General features: G+C 38.9%; 1 protein-coding gene and 1 long non-coding RNA gene across 2 annotated transcripts; one reads left to right on the forward strand and one right to left on the reverse strand.

The window, feature by feature from the left end:
* Nucleotides 1-6,701: 6,701 nt before the first annotated feature.
* On the reverse strand, nucleotides 6,702-8,702 carry LOC148863829 (putative GPI-anchored protein At4g28100). Its single transcript, XM_088981506.1, has 2 exons — nucleotides 7,759-8,702; nucleotides 6,702-7,188 (listed from the first exon to the last, which is right to left on the reverse strand). Exons 1-2 carry the CDS (start codon nucleotides 8,410-8,412, stop codon nucleotides 6,838-6,840), a joined length of 1,005 nt encoding a protein of 334 aa, XP_088837632.1. The 5' UTR covers nucleotides 8,413-8,702; the 3' UTR covers nucleotides 6,702-6,837.
* Nucleotides 8,703-21,600: 12,898 nt separating this feature from the next.
* Nucleotides 21,601-25,137, forward strand: LOC148863830 (uncharacterized). The gene is made up of 3 exons (XR_016110397.1): nucleotides 21,601-21,920; nucleotides 22,228-22,279; nucleotides 23,432-25,137. It is a non-coding gene; the product is annotated as an uncharacterized LOC148863830 (long non-coding RNA).
* The last annotated feature ends 127 nt before the right edge of the window (nucleotides 25,138-25,264 follow it).

The following is a 25,264-nucleotide window of genomic DNA, read 5'->3' on the forward strand; positions in this document are numbered from 1 at the left end:
TATGGAATATAAATGTACATTTATCACCAAAAGCTTTCTTTTCATTAATTGTATTGCTATTTATAGGCTGTGTTTGGTTGTAATGCAAATGCAAATATGTATATTACATATTTATTCTTTTTACCGCTCATAAATGCAAACACTGTTCAGATTTTAAATCATTTGCACTCATTTTGTTTGTTTGAAATTGGTGCTAAGTGTGGACCCTATTATTAAATACTCTAACTACCTTACGCTCTAATACCTTAACTTTGGTTAAAAAGTTGATCATCAAAAGAATATAAATTGTATCAAAAAAATAGGTACAATAATATTTTCCTTTCAAAGTACAAAAAATATTAAAAAATATACTTTTGATCTGATAATCATTACTTTTTTATATGTCAAACAAATGCTCACAAACACAAACAACTATATAAATACCCTGATTCAGCATTTATATTACAAACAAACGGAGCTTTAGGTTCAGTTTGGAGTACAAATACAAATATGTATAGTGCAAACCTTATTTTGTATCATTTTGTATGTACATGCACTGTACGTATTTGTATTTATACCCTTTCCAAACTGAACCTTATTTTTTTTGTAGACTAATATCTCATAATACCTAGACTAATATCTCTAGACAAAATAAGTGCGTCCCTGTGTATTCTCTAGACTAATATCTCATAATACCTAGGCCAATCTATAGATTCTACATAGATAGGGCTTATTATGTAGTTATTGCAGAAAAATCAATTTTGATAAAAGAATTCTACAATTGATTGACTCCTAAAAAGATGAGAAATACCTGATTGATATGTCCCACAACCACTCAAATCTGTCACTTTGCATGCATGGCTAATGTGGAGTGTTATTATTGTTTAAACTGCACTATCATAGTCATCAAGTGCAGAGTTTATCCCGTGTTGGTAAAGATGTCCTATCATATTACAAAACCTTAAACAATCTTGTACACATAAATCTTGTTTTTCTAGGAAATATGCGTAAGCCCATTGAATAATACAAGAATATTTTGGTAATAATGAACATATTTATGTGATTACTTGAAAATTTCATACTATGTTTGTTTTGAAGGAAAAGGTAGAGATATTTATACAAGGCTTGTAAAGGTTTTTTTATCTTTCCTTTTTTTTTCCTACTTTTTCCTTTAAACCAAACACAGTGTAAAATTCTAAATTGTAGAATGACCTCTAGACTAGAGGTGCAACTTGAAATAACCTGATCAAAGTTTAACCGACCAATATATAAGACCAGAGTTGGGATTTGCTCCTTACACCAACCTCATAGCACTTGAAGGTACATAATTGCAACATCTCCTTATCATTCATGGGGAGATAATGTTCAAATGCATGCTTACAACATGCTGTGAGGTTGGTGTGAGCCACATTATGTGAAGAGCAAATCCAAATTCATAGGCTCAACTCAACTGGCACACTTAAATATCTCAACAAAGATGCATGTGATGTAGGGCTGTAAACAGGTTGGGTCTGATCCAAAGGACCCAATGGACCCAAACTGATTGGACCAGTTCTGAATCCAGGAATTTGAACCGATGGGTCAGTTTTAGGTCCTGATATAATATCTCAATTATTATTAGTTTGAAACCAATATATATATATATATATATATATATATATATATATATATATATATATATATATATTAAACATATTTATTTGTTTATTTATTATAGTCGGGTCAAACCCAATTGTCGCAAGAACCGATCGGATCCAGATCAGTTTCGAGTCCTCATATTTCATGTCAGTTCAGCTTCAATTCTAGCTAGTCTTGACCTAGACTCAACCCATTGACAGCCCTAATGTGATGACCATCAATGCTCCAACCAACATCAAGTTGGCCTGTCTTTTTGATTCCATGGAATCTGGAAATATTTACTTGTGCCAATCCTTGAACATATGGGGGTGCTCTACGACATGATTTGCTTTTCTTGTTTCTGGTTTAAAAAATAAATCAAAATCATCTGATTTGGGAACAGATTGTTTCTCAAAATAAAAACATACACAATTTGTTCTTGGCTGTATAAGTGTTTTTAATTTTCAAAACTGAAACCAAAACCATGTTCTTGAATTTCTGATTTCAAAAACATGATTTCGTCTGATTATTCAATATCATGTTTCATACATCTTATAATTATTTCAATACAAATTTTGTTTTTATTTTAAAAAACATTATTTTAATGATTTAAAAAATATATATTATCTTCTAAAGCAAAATCAACTTGCTTTTGCATTTGGTAAAATTCAATAACATGGTTTTTTTTGCTGATGTGACGTTTTTCTTTTTTTTTTTTTTTGCGGGGAATTAATGTTTTCATTAATGTAGTGTTACCGTTGAGCCATTGTTCATCGCTACTTCCATCACAACCACCACTGTTAATGCACTGTTAATGAAAATAGAATTCAAGGTTTTTCTTCCTAATGCTATGGTTGGTCATTGATCTAAACTATCATCATGGTATAACAAGCTATAGTCTTTCCTCCATAGCCATCCACTTAACGCCAATAATCGATTTCTTTTCCATGAACTGATTCAAGTGTACGTTCATTGAAAGAAGTGATTTAAAGGAATAAATTGATGTGATGCATATTTTGATATTAAATTTTGGGTAAATTTCTTAAATTAATTTATGATTTTATTAATTGATTAATTCTATTCTTATTATTTACAAATTATTTTAAATACCTTTATTATTTTTGACAATCCACGTTATTATTAACCTTTAACACAAAAACGATAAAATGTCAAAATTTTCCTTCTTTATTCTTTAAATTTTCAAAATAAAACTCATCTTATAAAAAAAAAAATTAAGAAATCAACAATGACGAATCGTATTTGCAGTTGAATTCGCAGCTGCACAGCCTTTCTTCAGGTGAGCTCCTCAAGCTTCTTGAGTAAAATCTTGCAGCTATGGTCAATTTCAGCCAAGGTTGCTTCCCTCTCATATTGTTGTTGTTGTTGCAGAGCCTGTAAGGATGCAAGTTGCTCCTAGAGTGATTAAAGTGTGTTGCGGATGTTTAAAAGGCTCTCAGCTTCATCGTCTTCTTCATCACCATCGTCAAGCTAATGGAAACCATTCTCTCAGCATTCGTACAACCTCAACCGGTCATAGAGGTGTTAATTGGACTGGATTTGGTCCAATCCGGTTCAGTCCAATGTGAGCATTTACAAATGGATTGGACCAAATTCTGTCCAAATCCAATATAAACCAAATCCAATCTAATTCATTAAAATGTAAATGGATTGGATTGGATCCAATCCAAACCGAATGAATCAATGAAATATCAAAAATTATATAAATAAACAGAACATATAAATAACTCAAAAATATATTGAAATGAAAAAAATCTGAATATTACAAAATATACCCTTTTAGCATTTTGCAAAAATACTTTTATAATAATACTTTCATAGAAGTGCTTTTATAAAAATATTTTTGTATAAGTGATTTTATAAAAATACTTTCATAGTTTTTAACAAAATGCTTTCATAAAAGTGTTCTTGTAAAATGCTTTTGTAAAAATACTTTCATCGTAAAAATATTTTTTATAAAATTACTTTTATAAAAATATTTTCATAAAAGTACTTTCATAAAACTGATTTTATGAAAACTTTAATTTTGGTTGATTTTAAATTGAACAATTCACACAAATAGGGATATGAAACAAATTATTTTGAATTAGCTCAATTTAATAATTATAATAAATCATCCAAATCCTATTTAATAAGATTTAGATTGGATTGGATCCAATACAAAATCGATCGATTGACGCCCATAACCGGTCATACATCACTCGTACAATCCAAAGTCCAAACGCTCCAATGTTGGGCTTCCATAGCCGTTGTACATCGTCAATTCATCTCGGACGTGGTATCCCCCGTCGAGTGAGACTCGGAGATGAATCCGTGAATCAAACCTCAGAAGTCAAAATCACCAGGATTCGATGAAGTTGTAATGCATCTCCAGGATAAACCAATTCGAAACCATCGGCTTATCATCGTCCTCGGTTCTATTTCCATCACTGTAATCACTAATCAGTACCTCGTCTCTTTCTAGCCTTATTCGATCTCCGTTCAGAATTAATGGGCATCTTGGATTAAAAGAAAAATCTCGCCCAGATGCCTTTGGAATCTAGATGAAGCCCTCCCTCTCTCTCCTTCCCTCCCTCTTTTCTTCTACTTCATCTACTATCCACTTCCACCGTCATCAGCTGCGTACCTGTGCCACTGACCGCACAACTTCAAAATCTCCCTGTTTTCTCTCTCTCTCTCTCTCTCTCTCTCTCTCTCTCTCTTATCTTCTTTTTCCTTCTTTCCCTTCAAATCTGAAAGAAATGTAGAATCTGAAAGAGAGACAGTAATTGAGACTTGAAAATAGTTTCTTTGTAATACCTTGTATCGAGATGATTTTGTAAACCCTAGTTCAGAGTTTGAGCCCACATTCTCTGTCTAGATCATCATCCTTAATATTCAAAGTTTGCTCTTGTCTCTCCAAGCGATCAGGTTAAGTTCAATCTTCCAAGAAGCTAATAGGGTAACTCATCAGCTTGCCTGTGAGACTAAGGTTCTCTATAATAGCGGCCCTTCAAGTTATTTCTTTGTTCAAGTTAAAAGAGATCCAACTAAAGCATGCGACCCATTTTCTGGGCGATTTTATACGATGATGCTCTTAGCAGAACAGGGGAAGTGTTTTATCGATCTTCCTCTCTAGTTCATTCTCCGGTAGGAAAAAGATTAACCCAGGAAAAACACCATTCTGGTTGCATAAGTGAGTCCCTCCTCACGAAGAAAAGGCGTTTAAAGAAAGAAAAATCCAACACTAGAGAATCGACCCTTGTAATTAGCTTTGAAGGAGAAGATGATTAAATCGGTCTCATTTTTCTTGCTCTCACTTGCTTTCTTTCTCACTTCCCAACAAGCCAAGCCCATCATTCAACAACCTCAGCCAGGCTGTTCGGTTTGAAGATCCAAAACACGTAGGTACCAGCAAACATAAAATCAAAAAGAACACGCTTTTGATCTCTCCCTTTGTTCTTTGCTTTTCTTTTCTCCTTGTTTTCCCTACAGAGACTGAGGAGCTACTCTTAAATAGTGACCATAAGAACCTTTTGCTCTTATATAGGATCGTTGTTTGCCTCGGCAGTGACACGCTTCCTCCGCGTCGCAGCAAAGATATCACTACTCTTAAATAGTGACCATAAGAACCTTCTGCTTTTATTTTTACTTATCAAATGGCTAAAGACAAGACCTTAAAAGTTCATTATGTGTTGAAAGATACTCCTAAAATGACTTGTCAAATGACAACTTCATAAATGCCTCTTTGTCCATCTATCTACTGCATATTGTCTATTATGTCCTCCTCTTTAAAATCTATTCCCAATTATTTACTTATAATAAGGGTGTCTTTCTTTCTTTCTTTTTGACACCCAACCAAACTTGCTCAACTGCTTATCCTCCAAGCTTCTCTATTTCTTCATCCACAGAAAATATCTGAGCAAGGAACAAATCTAAAGCAAAACAATGAATTTGATGTGATACCTTCTCTCCTCCTTTCCGTTTTGGATCTTACTTAAATTAGTTCAATTGCTCCGCCTGCTTTCATATCTTCTATCACACCATTTTCAACACTTGAATAAGGAGCAAATCTGAAATAGAATGAACTCAATTGCTCCTCCCATCCCTTCTCTTGACCTCATGTTTGAATAGGTTTCAGGTAGACATTTTTTTTTTTAATGTTTGAATAGATTTGAGATCTGAAATGGAAGAGCAGGAAGGCTTTGAAGGCTTTGAAATAATCAATAATTTAAATATAGAAATTATAAAATAATAACTGAATAAAAGATTCAAAATTGAAAGCTTTGCCTTGCACTCTATCTAAGAACTAATCCATTAGAATTTACCTAAATCAAACCCAAATTTTGAAATTCAATTGGGAGTTCACATGTGAACCGTGCAGCCATATTGATCTCCCTCTAAAATCCTTTTCTTCAAACAGGGGCTTTGATTTGATAGACAAAAACATTTAATATTAGTAAGTAGTTGTAGACAAATCATCCCTCCACAAAAGAATGAGAGGTCATTATAAGGATTACTTGAGATAGCTTGTGGTCCCCCCACCCAACTGAATATAGCAAAGGAATATTTTGGGTCCAACATGTGCCCATGGCCCAACCCAACCTACTACTTTTGCCACCTGGCCCCTAAACTTCTCTACCAGCTACAAACTATATTACATGCCGATCCACCTATCATCATATGTGGACAGGCTTATCCATCAGATCAATCAACAAAAAGGACATGTGTCACAAATTAATCACTTAGATTAGTTAAGGGCTTTCATGAATTGGTTGGTTGGGGTCTTATAGCGCAAGTCCTATCATGGATGAGTCATATCCTTCGTCAATACTACGTGATCCCAAGCTGTGAGCTGTGAGTACTGAGTTATCTTGGTTTGACTCTGTTCATCCCCAATATGAATAGGAGGGGAGTAGTGATACTAATAGGCTGAGACCTGAGATAACACGAGCTGTGTCGACGTTGACGTTCTATACTTTTCCCGTGAAGCTTGGGCTCTGTTTGGCTGAGACAACACAAGATGAAAACCTTTACTCCCCTCGGCGCATTTTAGTGATCCCCCTCCCTCTCTCTTAAAGAGTTGCATCAAATTACACATTTCTACGTTGCAATAAACGACAAAAAGTGAAATTATACTTCTATCCATGAGATTGATAGATACACAAAAGACAGAAACGGACAAAATTACAGGGGGGGAACTTCGAGTCTAAGCTTAAAATAAAAAGAACAAAAGTAGAAAAGTCAAAAGTAAAACTGGAAGGATGAGATCATACAAACATTAAAAAACAAAGAAAGTGATACAATGATAAGTCCGAGAGGATATGGAAGGATGTTGGCGGAAGATTGGCCGTCCAGCTCAGATGAATCAACGGGTAGTGGCATCCCATCACCCTTTAGAGAACATGACTGAGGATCTGAGCCGTTGGTGCTCATCATGAGGGCCCTGAGTACTGCAGATACTGTGGGAATGTACGCAGTTCGGTTCTTGGAGAGCAGCCACGTCAGACCCATGAAACCACAGTCTCTGTTCCGCATCTTGGCGATCCTGTCCGACTCTGACTTACTGGAATTCCCACTGTTGTGCTCGTTAAGCTACAGTAGCAGATTGGTAAAAAAGAAATTTTCGTAAAAATGTAAATTAATTGAGAAATGATACAATGCCCTTTCTATCAACTTCCTTCTTAATATATGTATGGCCAGGATCATGCAGAAAACATGGGATGGCCCACCAAGTTGAACTATATCATGAACGTTACTCATCAATTTCAATGGCCAACTAAAGGTGGGCCTTACTTGAAAGCCCAAACTGACCAGGCAATCTTAGTGGGTCCAAACAGGTGAAACCAAAGCCCATCGCAAAAGTTGGCTCCACCTCAATGGGCTTCATACACCCACTAACAGTCTTGCCCCTAATTAATTCACTAAAAAAAGAAAGAAAAATTAGAAAAAGAAGCTAAGAAAGTTCAGTTCTTCTGTTCCTGTAGAAAAAAGAATGTCAAAATGAATGAGGGAAAAAACTTTCCCAATTACCAACCAAGGAATGGAAGAAGAGATGAACAAACCCAAAAAGCTGCTTCTTCTTCCTCTCTGTAGTTTGTTCTCTCCAGCATAATAGCAAAATAACAATCGAAAGAAAAAAAAAAAAGGGAAATTTAAGCTCACCTGGTAGAGTCTGTTCAAGCACTTGGAACACCCAGAAAGATTAGTGTAGCCATTGATACTTAAGCAATCCTTCTCAAGCTTCTTCACAGTGTCACCACCAAGCAGGTTGCCTTCCTTGGACACTGAAAACGCATTAGGACAGCTCCATGGACGCAGCCTTATACCACAATAACAGTACACCAAGTCACAAGTCGCGTTTGGCCGGAACAACTCAATCCCCTTCCCTTTTAATGCATTCTCCAGGCTGCCCACACACGTCTCCGAGTCATCTGGCAGCATGGGCAAGTCGTATGGCTGGGCGGGCATTCTGGCCGCCCGCCCCAGAGCCGTTACAGAATAAGCAGAGTAGAGCCAAGCGGCTAGCACGGGGCAGCAGCGGCTCCGTTTCAGACCTGCTGAAGGATGAACTTTGTTGTCATTCCCCCCGCAAGCCTTGCTTATACTCTGGAAGAGCTCATCGGGGAGGTCTAGTGGGCAGCCAGCGACGTCGGATTGTTCGGGGAAGGCTGGGATCGTGGATGGAGGAGCTTTAATGGGAAGGAAGGGCTGGATCGAAGATGAGTCTGGTTGGGGCAGTGCGGGCACGGCGGGGAGAACGAAGAATAAGGCGAAGAAGAAGCAGCAGCAGCCATGGTGAAGAGGGTTTGGAGACATTTTCTTCGTGCTTTGTGTGAGAGAGAAATGTGAATCGAGAGAGAGAGAAGAGGAGACAGAGATGATGGTTGCTTGCTTTTCTACGCCCAAACCCAGAGTAAGGAATGAGAGAAAGGATTGGGGAAAAGAGAAAAGAAAGGAGTTAAAAGCCTTAAAGGAGATGGTGGGACTGGAGAGTGTGGACAGTAGTGGTGGATTGGTTTATTTCCCGCTAGTCGCTAGATATAGTTAGGGATACTTGAATTTTAGTTATAAGGAATGAACTATTTGAAGAGAAAATTTGGTTCCATATGTGTTCAATAGATATGGTTCTATTAAATAGGGATTTTGGGAAGATCAGACAATGATCATTGATCATCCACAAGTGGGTCTTGGTTAGGGTGTATCACTTGTATGATATTGAGTGTCTTATTTGTAAAACCAGACACATTTATTTTATTCGTTTAAGATCAATGAAGTCATAACATGCTTATTTTATTTTGATATATATTTTTGAAAATCTACCTGGTAGGCCAGTTGGATGGTGGTCCCCGCTCTCTGTACTTGGCCTACGTGTCCCCGCCCATGTGGTGTGGCAAAACAAGAGTCTGAATTTGCAGAAAAATTTTAGTTCTGGATTGGGAGATATCAAGATAATAAGGCAAAGGACTTAAGACAAGGGTTATTGATTATGGTTTTTACTGCAGAGAGTAGGAGAATATGTAAGCTTAAGTGTTATTATAGTCTGAAATTAGTCTACACATTGGAACTATTTTGAATTATAAATGAACAGAATCCAATGGGATCACATCCATTTCATCACTGTTTTCTTTGATTACTAGAAAAAGGACCAACCAAATTGCAGTATTTGAAATTTAAAAAAAAAAAATCTTATTTTATTGTACGATTACACTATACAGAGTCATGACTGAACAATGCATTTGGAAATTGGCATCTTGCACACCCCCCCCCCCCCCCCCGCTCTTCAAATCAGTAGATTTGCTTGCACAAGGAATTCTCCCTATGAAATATGAATAGCAGTTAAAGTAGATTTGAGATTTGAAATTCAACAGTTTCAAAGGGTGCCCCCCTAATGCATGAATGAATATAAAAGAACTGGGACTGATCATCCATAGCCTGAAAAATCCAGGCTGATCGCCTTATTCAACCTCAATTCAGGCCAAAATCATGAACAGTAGGGATTGATTAATACTGATATAGGAGAAGGTGAGACCAGATGAACAGAGTTGGTCCATGTTGTTTCCTGGGAGTCGAGAAAATGCTAGAGTTGGGATGAAACAGAGAAACGCCTTTCAACTTCAACAGCCAGTGATAGATTCATGAACAATGAAGTGATGCTGTGAGCAGATAGCTTTCCAAGCTCAATGCTTGGCATTTTCTATCATGATGTAATCAACAATTCCTGCCTTCTTGGCTTTTCTTCCAATTACTGACATTACCCCATTACACATTACACGTGATTGATTCATTTGTTTGATTTTGATTACAAATAAATCATTGTTTTATGGGTCTTCAAGCACAAAAATAGTGGGCCAAGGCCCATTAGACCTACCTTTGGTGGGAGATCAGCAAAACTAAAACTATGATCATCAATTCATCGTATGGCTTTTAAGTTTTTAATTATCAGCTAGGATTTTACCTTTTTTCTTTTTTTCTTTTTTTTCTCCATCAAGCATCTATTGGAGTTCTCCAGTATCCAAATGAATAAAAAACAAAAACTGAATGGTATACATCGCCCTTGTGTTGATTTTTGGCAATATTTAGGTGGGACCCATTTAAATTCTCGGTCTGAGATCTTCTCTGCTCATGCCATTTGGCTATATTTGTATTGTATACAATTATGTAATGTTTGCACTGAAACACGGTCTGACTGCTCAGGTGTCTCTATTTCACTTGCATTTACCTCTGAAGGCATCTCTTCTTGAACTAAGAAATTAGGGGGAATAAGCAGCTAGTAAACAACTATAAAGCAATTCAGTATTCCTTTCTCTCTCTCTCTCTCTCTCTCAGAAATGAAAAATCTCTTTATTGAGGCCTTATTGAGAGGCTGGGAGCCTTGGAATGAATGGTATAATCATAACTGTTTGCGTTGAACTTTGATTTTTACGTGATCTGGGGACCAAGATGTGACTATAAAACACATCATGTGACCCATATGAGCTGCCCCTGTTTGGACCTTTCCTAAACAATTTGGCTTGGCCCCATTTCTTGATTGCTTGCTTAGGTGGTACTTGATAAATGTGCTGATCAACTCAGAACGTAGAACAGTTCTGAGTCTTACGCTTGAAACAACATGACTTATCCTTTCAATCTTGGCCTCTTCGTTCAATCCCAATTCACCCACCAGAAAAAAAGGAGAAATATAATGAAATAACTGCAGAGTTCTTTCAGTATCAGCTTGATTCTTGGCCTTAGAATCTCCCCAGTGGGACCCAGAAGATGTTTGTGAATTTGTCCAACAGCCTTTCAGCTTTCATCTCATTTCAATTACTTCAACAGGGTAATTAGTACTTAATTATGCCATCAAGAAGCATCATTATCCATTTAAAAAGAGAAAAATTAACTTGATTGCTTCTTCGGCCCAAGGTCAAGAATCCCTGTGATACATGAATATAATAAAAGTAAAGGCTGGAAAGAGAAGTACCAGGTATGAGTCGTCGTATACATGCATGCCATATAGGTACACTCTGGTCTCTGGATGTTGTACAGCAGATTTGTCTTGGTGGGGCAGACCTGCATGGCTCAGTGTCTCGTGTGATCTTTGTGTTTTGGCCTTGGGGATGATCTCTATATGGGACTTGTCCAGCTCTTGGGTCCCACTCTTGCTGTATCTGTGGCACCCCATTCTTGAATGTGAAGCTCTTAAGTATATACTATATATAGGGCTTTTTTTTGTGTTTAATCTAATCAAGATCTACTCAAATCTCCTGTTTGGTTCTTTTGATATAAGTAGTTCATTTCTCCCATAAATAATTGTATTTTGCTTGTTAACTTTGAAAAGCACAAAGATCCGCTTTTAGTTTTAGTTTTAACTAAAGACTTAGGCTATATAAATTCCTTGATGATTCTTTAGGGAATTGAGGGAAGGGGGGACCAGGGAATTTGGTTTCTGACCTTTTCTAGGGCACCTAATAAGGAATAAAGAGGGACAGGTTATTAAAAATAAACATCTATGTATCTTATGAATTTGATATATGTATTTTAAGAAGAATGGAGGCCTTAGCACGCGTTTCTAGACTACAGACTAAAGCTGTTAATGGGTCCAAAAGGGCCATAAAGAAGACACTTTGTGGGTCTCCACTCCATTCATCTCTTCAGTTTTTTTTTTTTTTTTTTGGTAGGGGGGGTGGATTTCATTTACTTTTGCTTCAAAGATTCACTTCATGCGCGTGAATGATTCTTTGGTTTTGGATCTCGGGCTTGATGGGCCTTCATTTTTTGGATCTCTGACCCATTATCACGAGGGTCCCATTTCCTTTTAACAATTGGTTTTTTATTAACTAGAGCTAGGGGTAGGGGCCGGTAGCAATGACCTGCCAGGTTGGATAAAGTAGGCTTCATGAAAGTTTTCATGACATGGACTGAAGTCTGAAGCATCTGCAGTCAAAAGTTTGTTGAGGTTGGGCTAGGCATTTTAATTCCACTTCCGCCTAGATTTGAAATGACACTCCCCCCAACCAAAGTCATTTCCAATTTTGTTTTATGGGTTGCCAAGTTCTACTTAATTACAAAAGATAGAACAGGTAGGTTGTTGAAAACAAAGTATTTGTGGAATTGCCCCCTCAATTCTGATCTAGGTTACTTGGTGACCCCACAAGTCAAATGGGTGTCTAAAGGGAATGATTCTGGTTGAATGGTCAAGATCTTGGGGTATTGGATGGATGGTGGAGATTAAATCTGGATAATGATGAGGTGTACAATGGACATATGTGGGATTTTAGTTTCTCTTTCAACCCTGTGACCCAAACAGGATATAGGGAAGATAGACGACCAAGCGGATTCTGTACCTATGATCAAGTTGGTTTTTCCAAAAGACGCTCCAATAGAAGGGACTTTCTAGGTTTTATTGATCTAAGGCTGTCAATGGATCGGTTCTATCCAACCCACCGAACCGAACTGAACCAATTAGATCAGTTCAATTTTGTGCTGATTAATAATTGGGTTGGTCATGTATATTATTTGTTCCAAATTGATTATTTTATGGGAAAATCTATGATGTGGAAAAGATATGGTATGGGAAGAGTTTTGACCAATTAAAACCCACTCATGAATTTTGATAAATAATACCTAATTGACTATCATGTTTATGATTCTATTTGACTGGTCAGAAGTTTTTCAGATATCACATCTTTTTCATATCATAGTCGAACTCTTATTTTATTAATACTATATAAATGTTTTATTAACTTTTTTATAATTTTTTTTGTTAGGTCATACTCGATTATTAATCGAGATGGTTCTGGGTCTATGATTTTGTCCTGATTAATGATCCATTCAGGACTAGGACACACTATTCCAACCTAGATTTAAACCCATCAACAGCCCTACACTGATCTAGACTATAAAAAAAGGGTACAAAGACCAACATTGAATTGTTCTCATCTTGGAGGTGATGCTATCCGATCCAAGATGTTCTGAATCGATGACACAATTAGATAATTTTTTCAATTGGGCGAGGCCGAGGTGGAAGGATGAAGCCATGCACTAAGATCTGCAATTAGGAGAAAGGTTAAAGGCCCAAGGAGTTATTCCCCGGGTAGGTATTCCGACACTCATGTCAGTTCAGTAGAGAAAGAGGTGGTCGGGCCGAAAAGGTTGAAACAATGCTAGTTCGGGCTGAAGAGGTAGTGCAGAGAAGTATTCAAAAAGAGTTCTTCTAAAGTCCTTTACCTCGAGCAAGGAGTACCTATTTATAGTTGAGTGTTCGTTTCCTAGATGGATAGGGCTTCCGGGGTTGTGGGGATGGGGTCATCCGTCAAGGTCTTCGGGAGGTTTCCTCTTCCCCAACGAAGTCTGCTTCCTTGTCCATGCAGGGCACTCCTTAGTTGTGCTCTTCCGTTACACGTGGTGTTGATGTAGCTTAAGAGAGAGGATGGCCGCGGAGGTTGCCACGTGACATCCTTGGCCAACTCAACCATCAATTGAACACCATTCCCCCATTTCCAAAGTCGAGGAGTGTAGTGCTCAACCGCGACTAGGCATGGAAGAGCTCTACGGTCTTCAATTGAGGAAGTTTAATTTCTTTGAGTTGACTGGCCTAGAGTTAGGCTAGTTTGCTGGGCGAACCGACCGGTTCAACACTCATGCCATTTCCGAGGTGGGTCAGTAGACACATTGCTTTGTCTTCCCGAGGTCACGCACATGTGAAGGGCAACATCGAATCAGTGTCATTGATCTGGTTTGATTTGAGCCGTTGGCTGCCTTTATAAAAAGGGGGTAGGTGAGCCATTTCACTTTGTCATTTGAAAAGAGTCTATGCCTTAGAGTTTGTCTGAAGTCCCTTGCTTGATATCTTAGGTGTATCGAACATTTTTTTCTTCTGCAACATGTCTTTCACTTCATCTTCCATGTCTTCCCTTTCCACAGGGTATACTTCGGGGGTGAGAGCAGGGGTAGTCATTGGCACGAAGTGAATGAGGTTAGGGCACCGGAGACCGATGCCAATGTAGCCGAGGTTAGTGGCAAGGGCGGTACTGAGGTCCGAGAGACTGATGCCAATGAGGCAGTCGAGGCCAATGTGGAGACTAAAGAGCGGTTTGCCTTGGCTTCGTGTAGCCTTTCCCTTGCCGACCTGGTTCGGATCCGGGAAGTGTATCGTATTCTCGAAGAGTATGAACTTAGGCGTCCTAGGATTGAGGAGAGGGCCACTTCAGCCCATCCTGGAGAGATTTGTGTATATGTACACAGTTTGATAGCCAACCTTAGGTTCCCTTTAGATCTCGGGGTAGTGGTTGTGTTAAGGTGGTATTGGGTCTTGCCTATTTAGTTGACGTCGAACTCGTTTTGGTACCTGGTCGGCTACTCTGCTATCCATTAAGCACTGGAAGGAGGGTGTTTTCTTTGTGAAGTGCTGAGGAGGTTGGCCATTCTCCCTCGCCCTATCCATTCCAAGGACGAAGGATAAGGGAACCTCCCAGACCGAGTTGTTGAAGGAGGAGTTAGCTACTATGAGGAGGATAGTGTATGTGCATATTGGGGAATACACATCATCCTGATTGCTAACCATGACTGGGCTGATGTGCCCTTCGGCCTATCAACCCCAGTCTGGTCCATGGGTTGCATGGTCTTTCTTTTTCTTTTCTTTTTTTTGTGAGCTTGTCTAACTCTGAGGTGAATTGTGTAACTCGAATATGGCTAGTGCTGAGGAGAGAGCTTGGCGTACGAAGCCCACAATAGCAAGGAAGGCGCAAGCAGCTGGGACTTCGGGCACACACCTTGGGGGAACAGAGCTTCAATGGCGCTCAATGGAATGTGCACCTCAGTAGGGGAAGAGACTGAGGTCAACAAAGGAGGTCAGGGTGGTTGACTTCGAGGAGGCTACAACTCAACTAAGGTGGTTTTCATTGCAGAGGGGGGATGCTATATAACACGCTACAGTTGAGGGTTCTACTAGTGTGTACATGCCGTAGTGGTCGGTTCAACTGAAGGACACCCTTGAGATGGAAGGGGTGGCCAAGAAACTTGCCGGGTGTGATGCTCCCCGACATCAGGAAGGAAGCTAGTAGTCACATTAGCAGCTTCCTGGAGAGCACGACTCTTCATCAACTAATGGCAGTGAGTTCGGCTTTACTTGATGTTCCTTGTTTATGTTTTCATCTTGTGCTAACTGTCCGATGTCTTGCAATCTGTTTGTCCGTTCGTCAACCTTGTCGATCGCCTTTGCGGGTTGCAACGATTTTATGAGTCGTGAAAGGTAGAGAATGCTCAGATGAAGGCAAAGTTAGCCAAGCTAAAGTGCGGCGTCAAGGAGAGAGATGACACTATCCATAAGCTAAAGGGCAGCATTCATGATCTCAAGGAGGCACGTGATGCATTAAGGAGGGGGCTTGAGGAGGCCAAGGCAAAGATTGCTCGGGTGAAGGAAGATGGCGTCTCCGAGTATAGGGCTTCGAAGGCCCATCAAAACGAGATGGATGACTATGCTACTAACTCCTAGCAAGAGGGGTTCGCTCTCTGTTAGCAGAGGGTGATGTGTCACTTCCCGGAGGTGGCCAAAGTTGTTCAGGGGTTCAACTCGTTTGATGCCGAAGAGCCTAATGAGAATGCCGCTATAGCAAATGCCCGGGAGCGAGCCGAGGATCCCCTAGCACAGTTGATGTCCTCTTTTTTCTCTTTTTCTGTATACAATTCAACATGCTGAGCTTAAATCAATGTATCAACTTTTTCATTAATGGAAATTTAGCCTTTCTACCTAAAACTTTCTATGTTATTTTATTCTTTTCCTAAGTTGTTGCGCTTTGGAATTAGGTAGGTCGGTAAGGAGTGTAGGCCGTGCTTTTGTACTTAAGCATAGTCGGAGGTCTTCAATCCTTACTGGCTGAGGTCTCTGGTGTGGTGGCCTCAGTCTTACGCTAGTCAAGGTCTCGGCTTAATGGCCTCAATCATATTCTGGCCAAGGCCATTGGTCTTTGCTGGCTGAGGTCTCTGGCTAGGTGGCCTCGATCTTATGCTGATTGGGGTCCCTGGCTTAGTGGCCTTGATCTTATGCTGATCGAGGTCTCTGGCTTAGCCTCGGTCTTATGCTGGCCAAGGTGCTTCCAAGCTCTCAATATTGTCGAGGAGCTCGGTGGCACTTGGTTTTGGAGAGTTGCACATTCTTTGGTTGAGCTAGCCATGGTCCTCGATTAGGTATGCTCAGACTACTAGTTGGATGGGTGTGTGGAGTTCGATGGTCGTCCTTTTTCCATATGTGACAGGGACGTTGTTCTCGCAGTGCTCGTCGGAGGCTTGTTTTGGCCTCGACCACTTGTGGTCGGTAGGGTCTTTTGTGGGGTTGTCTTTGTGCTGCGATCATTGGTCAATGTAGAGTTCAACTGTTGGAGTTTAGTTGGACTGTACGCGGGCGTTTGGTCATTCGTGCTTGAAGAGGATTCTTTATTTATTGAATTTGTATAGTCTGATCACTGTTATTGTTCCGTGCCGATGGTTGTCAACATTATAGTTCTGGCACTCCTGCTCCTTGGGTAGATCTTTCGGCCTAGTTTCCCCTTTTAAGGGTCATCCCACCTTGGGGAGCTCGAGCTAGGGACTCGTCGGCGTGGTGTGGTGCTATTCTTCCCTAGGCTTGTGTTCTTTTGATGTCGATGAATCAACAAACATATCCACGTTGGACAAGGTCTTCCAAGTGGTGGCAGAGGTCATGGCAGCTCTAGATGTTATAGCCATGGTTGTAGTGGAAGTCATAGAACTTGTCTCAGTTTCTCCTATAGTTTTGGGTTTTCATCTTCTTGTGCCACTTGACGAAGCTGCGGTCATAGATTAGTATCAGTATGTGGTTTCACGAAGCGTTGGGCAGAGTGAAGCAATGAAACGTTGACGACGGGGTCCTCAATTTGTGGTTAGGTCGGCGATCTAGCCTCTTGGTTTCTCGGTCTGGTCTTCAACCGTCGTGGTCTATGCGTTTCCGGTTGTGCCGGTCTTCATCCTCCCTGTGTAGCTTGGGCCTCTTTGACATTCATATACTTTTGTGCGTGCTTCATGAGCGTGGCCAGGGTTGGGCGGAGAGTTCTTTTGCAAAGAGAAGCTGAACATCGAGGAGCGTAGTCCGCTCATGATGGCGGTCATAGCTATTGATTGGTTTAGAGCTTGGACCTGGAGGGCCTTGGCCTTGAACCTTGTCAAATGTTCTCTCGAGGTCTCTCATTTCCTTTGTCGCACTTGCATGAGGCTGGCCGATGTCTTCTAGTGCCTTTGGCTGGTGGTGAATTGTGCTAGGAACTACGTCTGTAACTGCTCCCAAGAGGATATGGACCGTGAAGGAAGGGAGGCGTATCAGGTTCTTATGACTCCATGGAGGGTGACAATGAAGGCTTTGCACATGAGGCCTTCGAAGGAGTCGTGTAGCATATATTGCCTTGAACCCCTCAATGTGGTGGTTGGGGTCCGATGACCCATTGTACTTCTCAAACTGAGAAGGTTGCCATCTGGCTGGGAGGAGTTCATTGACGATCTCTTGGATGAAGACGGGCTATTGACCGTGGTGCTACTCTATTGGTTGAGCTTTCGAAGGGGCAACACTTCTATCCGCTTGGTTGTGCTTTAGTTCGGCCAAGCGCTCTCTTAGTTCTCTGATTTTGATGTCTTTGTTGGCTGGGACCCCATTCATAGACTTTTCCCCTTTTGGGATTGTAGGTCGATCTTGGATCGAGATAGATTTAGCTATTGAGATTGGAGGTTGTTGCAGATGTTGGTCAAGCCGTTATTTTGTTGGCACCTAGGCGAAGTGGTGGGATTTACTATGGGCATCGTGTGTGCGAGGCTAGGCTAGGGAGTTAGATCCTCTAGATGGCTGCAGTCGTTTGCGGCAGGACTAGGCCCTGTGCCTGTTTGCATGGTGCCTTTTGGGGTCCTGGGTGCGAGGATTGACTATAGTAGGCGCCTACGTAACAGGGCATGTAACTTGGGGAGGGTGAGCTAGTTGCCCCAGCATCTCCATCTTAGCTAGGATGTGGTCGACTTTTTGTTGCATGGCTTGGAATTGCGCGAGGTCAACCGTAGCCTAATGTTTGGGCTCCTGAGATAGAGAGTTACGAAGTGAGCAAGATCCCCGTGATGGGGAAGGGCTCCGGCGCAGTCGGATGTGTTTTTAGGCATGGTTGTTTTAAGTGTGCGGAAAAGTGTTTGGAAAATGACTTTTTGTGTGTTTCTCATAGATGGCGCCAATCTGATGCTATCCGATTTGAGGTGTTCCGAGTCGAGGTCACAATTAGATAATCCTGCCAACTGGACGAAGCCACACACTACGATCTGCAACCAGGAGAATGGTCAAAGGCCCAAGGAGTTATTCTCCGAGTAGGTATTCTGACGCTCAAGTTATTTGGGTAGAGAAAGAGGCGGCCGGGCTGAGTAGATTGAAATAATGTTGGTCTGAAATGAAGGGGTAGTGTAGAGAGGTATTCAAAGAGTGTTCTTTCAAAAGTCCCTTACCTCAAGCAGGAAATACCTATTTATAGTTGAGTGTCAATGTCCTAAATTGATAGGGCTTCTATGGTTGTCGGGATGAGGTCGTTTGCGGAGGTCTTTCGGAGGTTTCCTCTTCCCTGGTAAAATCTACTTCATTGTCTATGTAGGACATCCCTTCTTAGTCGTGCTCTTCCATTACACATGATGTTGATGTAACTAGAGAAAAAGAATAACCATAAAAGTTACTATGTAATATCTTGACCAGCTCAACCATCACCCAAACAGTGATATTTAATATGTAGTGGATATTTGATGGAAGTATCTTATATTTGATTAAATATGTACAATGGATATTTAATGTTATATGCTGTTAATGGGTTAATTGACCTTATTGTATCCGATCAAGACTAAATGCTTGAGGATAAAAAATGGTGGCCTGGGTCGTAGGATTTGATGGTTTGGAGTTTAATGGAAATCGATTATTTGTTTTTACATGTTCAGATCATGGGATATTTTAGGTAATGTTTGGAATCGATGCCGTTTCTTCAATGTATTGGTATGCCATTTTCAAATTCCATATAACTCCAATGGATAAGATTCTATTAAAGAATCAAATTTGGATCTAAGTATCATCCAATTGGGTCGAATCCATTTGCATCCCTAACGATTGGTTGGGACTTGGGAATCCTGATATTCAGTTGTTTTGATGGCCTGGAAATGAGAGGAAAGTAAAATTTTAACTGGATTGCATCAGCAAATTTTGGTTGGGTTCGAAAGTCGAACTACATCAACGTAGGATTTTAGTTAGGGGTGTAAATTAGGCAGGTAAGGTCAATGTTAACTTCGGATTGAATTAGGATTGCACTCAGGTTGGGTTCGAGTTAGTTAAATTTTTAATTTCATTTGTCAAATCTTCTTATTTATTAATCTCAAGGGTTGAGATTAATTCAGTTTTTAGTATTATTACATATAAAACAATATAATTATCATGCTTTAAAAACACTTTGCCTTTAAAATTTAAAATTGTTGACATACATACATATTCATACATTTATAAATGCATAGTTGCATACATAGTGTTTACATACATAAATACATAATTATATAATATTTATATATACAAATATAAAGTTAAATCAGATTTGGGTTCTGTTAGGTTGGCCAAAAGGCCTCAATCTTAATCCAACCTGAACTTAATTTTGTTTCATGTTTTCAACTCTAACCCTAGTACAAATTTTAATCCAATCCAACCCAATCCAAGTTGGAGCCAAAGTTATATTGGGTCTGGCTAATCCAGCCTTAGTTCAAATGTGTTGAGAACATATCACTTAGGGATAATGTGGCAGGTTTGGGGAGGGTGTTGTAAATTCTAGGCCCTACTTGTCTCCCTAAATCTCCCAACTTGTATCCGCTTCCCTAAAACCCTCCCTGACTCTATCCTCTCTGCATTCAAGGGTAGGTAGGGAGGGTTCAGTTTAGAACCTGCATCTAATTTCTATTTTTTTTTTGTTATATATAAGCAATAAATAATTAAAACAACACAAAAAAACAAGATTTTCAATCATTTGATTAAAACATGTAAAATAATAAAAGACACATAAACTATCAAATATCCTTTACATAAAAATCAAAATATTATTAAAATCATTACTTAATATATAAAATTTATATGCTTTCCAACAATACACGGGTAAGGGAGGATTGGGTTTACCCTAATACTGTACCTTACCCGTACCTGTACAGGTCGTAGAATCTCAAAACCCATTCTTAATGCTATATATGTTTGATTTGAAGGAAAAAGTAGGGAAAGGAAAGAAGAGTTAAGGAAACCTTCACAAATCTTGTATAGGTTTTCCTAACTTTCCTTTCTTTTCCCTACATTTTCCTTCAAACCAAATATAGCTAAGGAAAAAAAAAAGAAAAAAGAAAAAACCGCTCTGACAGGGTGAGTGGGAGCAGGTACCCACTGGGTAGGTTAGAAAAATCTCCATCCTTAATGCCACCCTAACTAGCCCAGGTTACGGTTACTAGTTTTTTTTCCAGTATCATGTCTTCTTTTTTGGTATCATGGTCGACCTTACTAATAAAATGATCTGACAATAATTTATATGAACTATGAAATTTGTACCAATACTTGAATAATAAAAGAAAAAATTACATTCAAACCAATTTTACTAACAAATACGATATAAATTTCAAGAACGAATTCAGATCACCCTTTCCATTGAAAGTCGAATTTTAATTCAGGCGACCCAAAACCACATAATTAAGAGGGTATTTCCAAATGTTAGATTGATTATCCAGGTCTTGGGAAGGGCGGACTGGATATATAAATTTATTATTAACTTTTAGCATTTTCTCACAGAAAGTGGCAACTCCCACTCGCAGATCATAAAGCTCACTTTTCATGCTTACGAGCCTTAAATAAAATTTTAATCTCTTATAAAAAAACATTATAGGATCTCTGCTTGGATTGGTGTTAAGAATGGATATATATAAGGAAAGCGAGGCAATGATATATATAGCTGAGATGATGAAGGCACCCTAAATGAAGAATCACGTACATACGTAAGTTGAGATTTTAAATCATCCCCTCATAAAGATTTCTCCCACAACATCCCACAACATATCCATCATGGAGACCGATCTACTCTCACACAGGGCGCCTCACACTGACATCACACGCCCATTTCTAACTGCTTTATTCCATTCCTGGTTAACAATAACAGATACAGCACTTACAATTAAAAAAAATGTAATTGTCGTAAATTACTTTATGATTATTCTATGAAATTGAAAACCCAAAAAATAAAAGTTGTCAAGGTATATACCCCGGCATTTATGTTGCTTGATTCCCTAATTAACTATATATCCATAGTACCGATCCAACTGATTCCAAAATTGGAACAGGAACATTTCAGTAATGACCAGTTGCTGACCGAATCCCAAAAAGTGTTACTTAATTTTACTATGGTCAAATCTGGCTGTGGCTGACAGGTGTACCAACAACATGGGGTTTTAAAATAGAAATTCCTACTTCAGAGGGTGCAGTCTGTCTGTCTGTCTGTCTGTCTGTCTCTCTCTCTCTCTCTCTCTCTCTCTCTCGTTCCTCTCCCTCCTCGCCTCCCATCTCACCTCTATCTCGAGCCAGACTCCTTGCTAGCTCCCTCTCCCTCAAAGCCTTTCTCTCTCTGTTTAGTTTTTTTTTTTTTTTTTTTTACTTTACCTGTGTTCGGTTCTTTTCAGACTTCTCAAACTTCTCCTTGGACGATAAGGACATGGATCACTACTCGAGGCCATCTCTCTCTCGTGTGAAGTTTCTATTGCTTGAAGCCCTAACCAGCAATCACAGTAGTTTCGGCTCTCTCTTCTTTGCCTTTCTCTTGGTGAGAAACCCTAAAATGTTTCCATTAGTTGTTTTTTGTGTTGTCAATTAAAGTTTTTTCGCTTTCTTTCTATTTCTTTTCTTTTCTTTTTTTTTTTCTGACATGTAAGCTTTTGTTTTCTTGGTTTATACATTTCCAATCTGATGTAACAATGATTCATTGAGTATATAATTTCCCTTTGGAGCTACATTGATATCAGGTTTTAGTTTTTCGGAATTATTCTTAATCTGTTAACTGAGAGTTCTACTTTCCTTGGTTATTTGTTGTGAGTTGTCATTGTTCTGTTTTATCTCTCCATTTTTTTCAGCTTCGAGAGGAGTTAATGAGGTGGTTAAGAGTATTCAGCGCTGCAACAAAGGGTATGTCTTATTATATTGTCGGAATGATTTCTTTTTAATTAAAACCAAACAATGTGATCCGCAGTTCTTACATGCTAACCTGTATGAAATACCTAAGCATGTGGATGTCCCTATATACATGGTAACATGACCCTTTCCATTGTTCGGAATATGATTGAACCTTGTATTACTTATAATACCTAAACATAAGAACCATCTTGTGGAGACCCATGTTTATCACTTTTTCTCAAGTAGCTTGGCTTTTGTGTTATAGCAAGCCACCCTATGAGCATGCCCATCAGAAGAACGATAAGGATTAGTGGATGAACTAAATGAATTGTTCCTTTGTCTTTTAGCTAGTTTTTTTTTTTTTTTTAATTTTATTCATAGATTCAAAACTGATACAAGAATATTTGAACCAGCAAACAGTGATGTGGAATCATCTATTCCAGTTCCATTGTCTTGCGATTAAAACTTTATATCTAAAATCCTAAGTAGATGAGGCATCTTCATTTTAAAAATGTTTCTTTTTGACTTTTTCAGAATAAGAAGCTAGAATCAGTAGAGGAACACTATAAACCCGGATAAAGCTGGAATCAAATTTGATAATTATTTCTTCTTTTTTTTTATGTAAAAGAATCTAAAGCATTGGTTAAATGGATCAACCCAATGACTAGATATGATCATATGATTGTGAGAATCAATTCAGAATCTGCTTATCAAAGAAAAGAAAAGATCAATTCTGAATCTGCTTACAATTTTGGCACTTTATAATTCCAACCAAGGTTCAAAAAATCGATATAATGTGCCTCGTATCAAGCGTAACGTATCGCATCTTTTGGGCCCCGATGCGCCTATTTACAGGTGTTTCGGGACCCACTATTTTCTAATGAAAAACATGGATATTAAACTACCCAAAAGCCAAATTTTGAAAAAAAAAATAAGAAAAAACATATTTCTGCGTGGTTCAAAGTGCCGATATGCAGAGGCATATTGATACTTTGAACCATGATTCCAACAACATGTACCTCAATTTTGATTGTTTATTTGATCCATAACTTTATAATTGGTAATAAGGATTTTTTTTCTTAGCTTACACCTTATATATGTTTCTATCTTTTTTTTTTTTTTTTTTGTGCATTGGCTTGATGTTGTGCAATGGCAATGATACAGAATGAATGCTTATTGAAAAGCTGGCTTCACTCAAGCTATTCTTCAAGTGAAGGGGTCAAACATATCTCATCATTATGGAGCTCTTTAAAGAACGTTTTCAGTTAAACAAAAGTTATACCTAAACTACTAGCATTGCTTTCCATTATTTTTTTTTTCTTTCAATAATCTGCTATAATTGCTTATGCTTTCATTTGACATTTGGTTCTAATGTTTGTTAATATGTATAAGTTTATTGTTTTGTAGAAAATATCGTAGTGTATGCAACTATACATTAAGAACTTAAAGAAATTGAGGTCCCTGGATACAGAAATAGGTTGTAAGAAAGGTCATAATGAGAGTGGTTAAATTACAAGGAAAATGCACTTCTAGTTGCTAAATATTGTCATGCATTTTGTGCCTCTTTCCAACTGATGGTTTAACTTTTTTTAATGAGTAATCAAAGTGTGTGTCATGATGTACAAAAAAGGCCTAGCAGATATAAGCGTTACAGTGTACTACACCGTACACCCAAAAGAAAGGACCTATGGACTAAACCTCTGTGCCTCAACCTCTTTAAACTCATTGAGAATAAGGACAAGCCCATTAAGAAGCAACAACATATGCATAGAGGTACTGATAAAAAAAATTCTACACGTAGATATACTTTTAGATGGATCCATGGCTACCTCTACCAAGTTAAGTTAGCTTCTTAAATGGATCCCCAGAAGTCTCACACAGTTGCTAAAAAAAGGGGTTTTCCTAATTTTATTTTAATGGAAAACTTATGATGCCTCATACACCAGAACTCTACCCTGATGAAAAAGTCGTATGCCTTCTGCATTTGTGAGACTGTAACACATGGTTAGTATATTAATCTGTATTGGATGCTTATATGTGATAGCTGAATCTTGGAGTCATTTTAGGCTCTGACCATTTAACCCTGCATGTGGTACCCTGCAAGTAGATGCCAAAGGTTAGGTCCATATCTATTCTACCACTTCAAAACCCTGGCTTGCCAGGACCCTCACTGGGCAATGGCCCTATCCTGTATCCTGCATGTGTACTTAATGTTTGTGGGCCCGTATATTTGATGGTTATATATGTGTTAGCCATTAGTTTATTCTTGGTATCCAAGCATTTTAGATAATGACAATTTAAGCATGCATCCTGCACGTGTCTCATGCATTTGGGCTGTTAGTAGTCTTCTCACAAATTAATGGGAGATGCCTTGTATGTCTAATTCAGTGCCACTGCAAACCTTTTCTGCTGAAATGGCGCTGCAATTCCCCTTATCCATTTATTTTTATTATCCATTTTCATAGTCTTCTGTGCCTACTTACGCCAATTGTTTGATGGAGGGTAGCAAAGATGAGCTCTGTCCACTAGATAAGCTGTCTACAGTTTGCAAGAAGATGAAATCCATCAATAAATTGCATGTGATTGATGGTGGAGATCACCCCAAGATTGAATAAAAGCACCTACAATCAAATGGATCAACCCAAGATAGAAGCTGAGGATAAGGCAGTCAATACAATTGCAAAGGTTGTTGGTGAAGCTTTGAAGAGTAAGTGATGTGTGATGTCCTGTAACTCATGTCCTTGACACATGTATCCATTCTATATCACTTGGACTTTTTGATATTTCTATATCACTTTGGTATTCCTTTTGTTGGAATAACGTTGGATATTCATGGTTAGTTTATTAAAGATTGTATCCATGTATTGCCATTGTGGTGGTGTTGAAGAAATTGGACATGACCTGAACTTAACGATGGCAATTGGGCGGGTTGGATTGGGTTTGGTTTGGGTTGAGTTTTAACCCAATCCATCTAATCCACCAACCCATTAATGATCC

The sequence above is a fragment of the Nelumbo lutea genome, chromosome 3 (assembly GCF_056320005.1).
Source record: "Nelumbo lutea isolate HS-2025 chromosome 3, American lotus-T2T, whole genome shotgun sequence".
NCBI lineage: Eukaryota > Viridiplantae > Streptophyta > Magnoliopsida > Proteales > Nelumbonaceae > Nelumbo > Nelumbo lutea.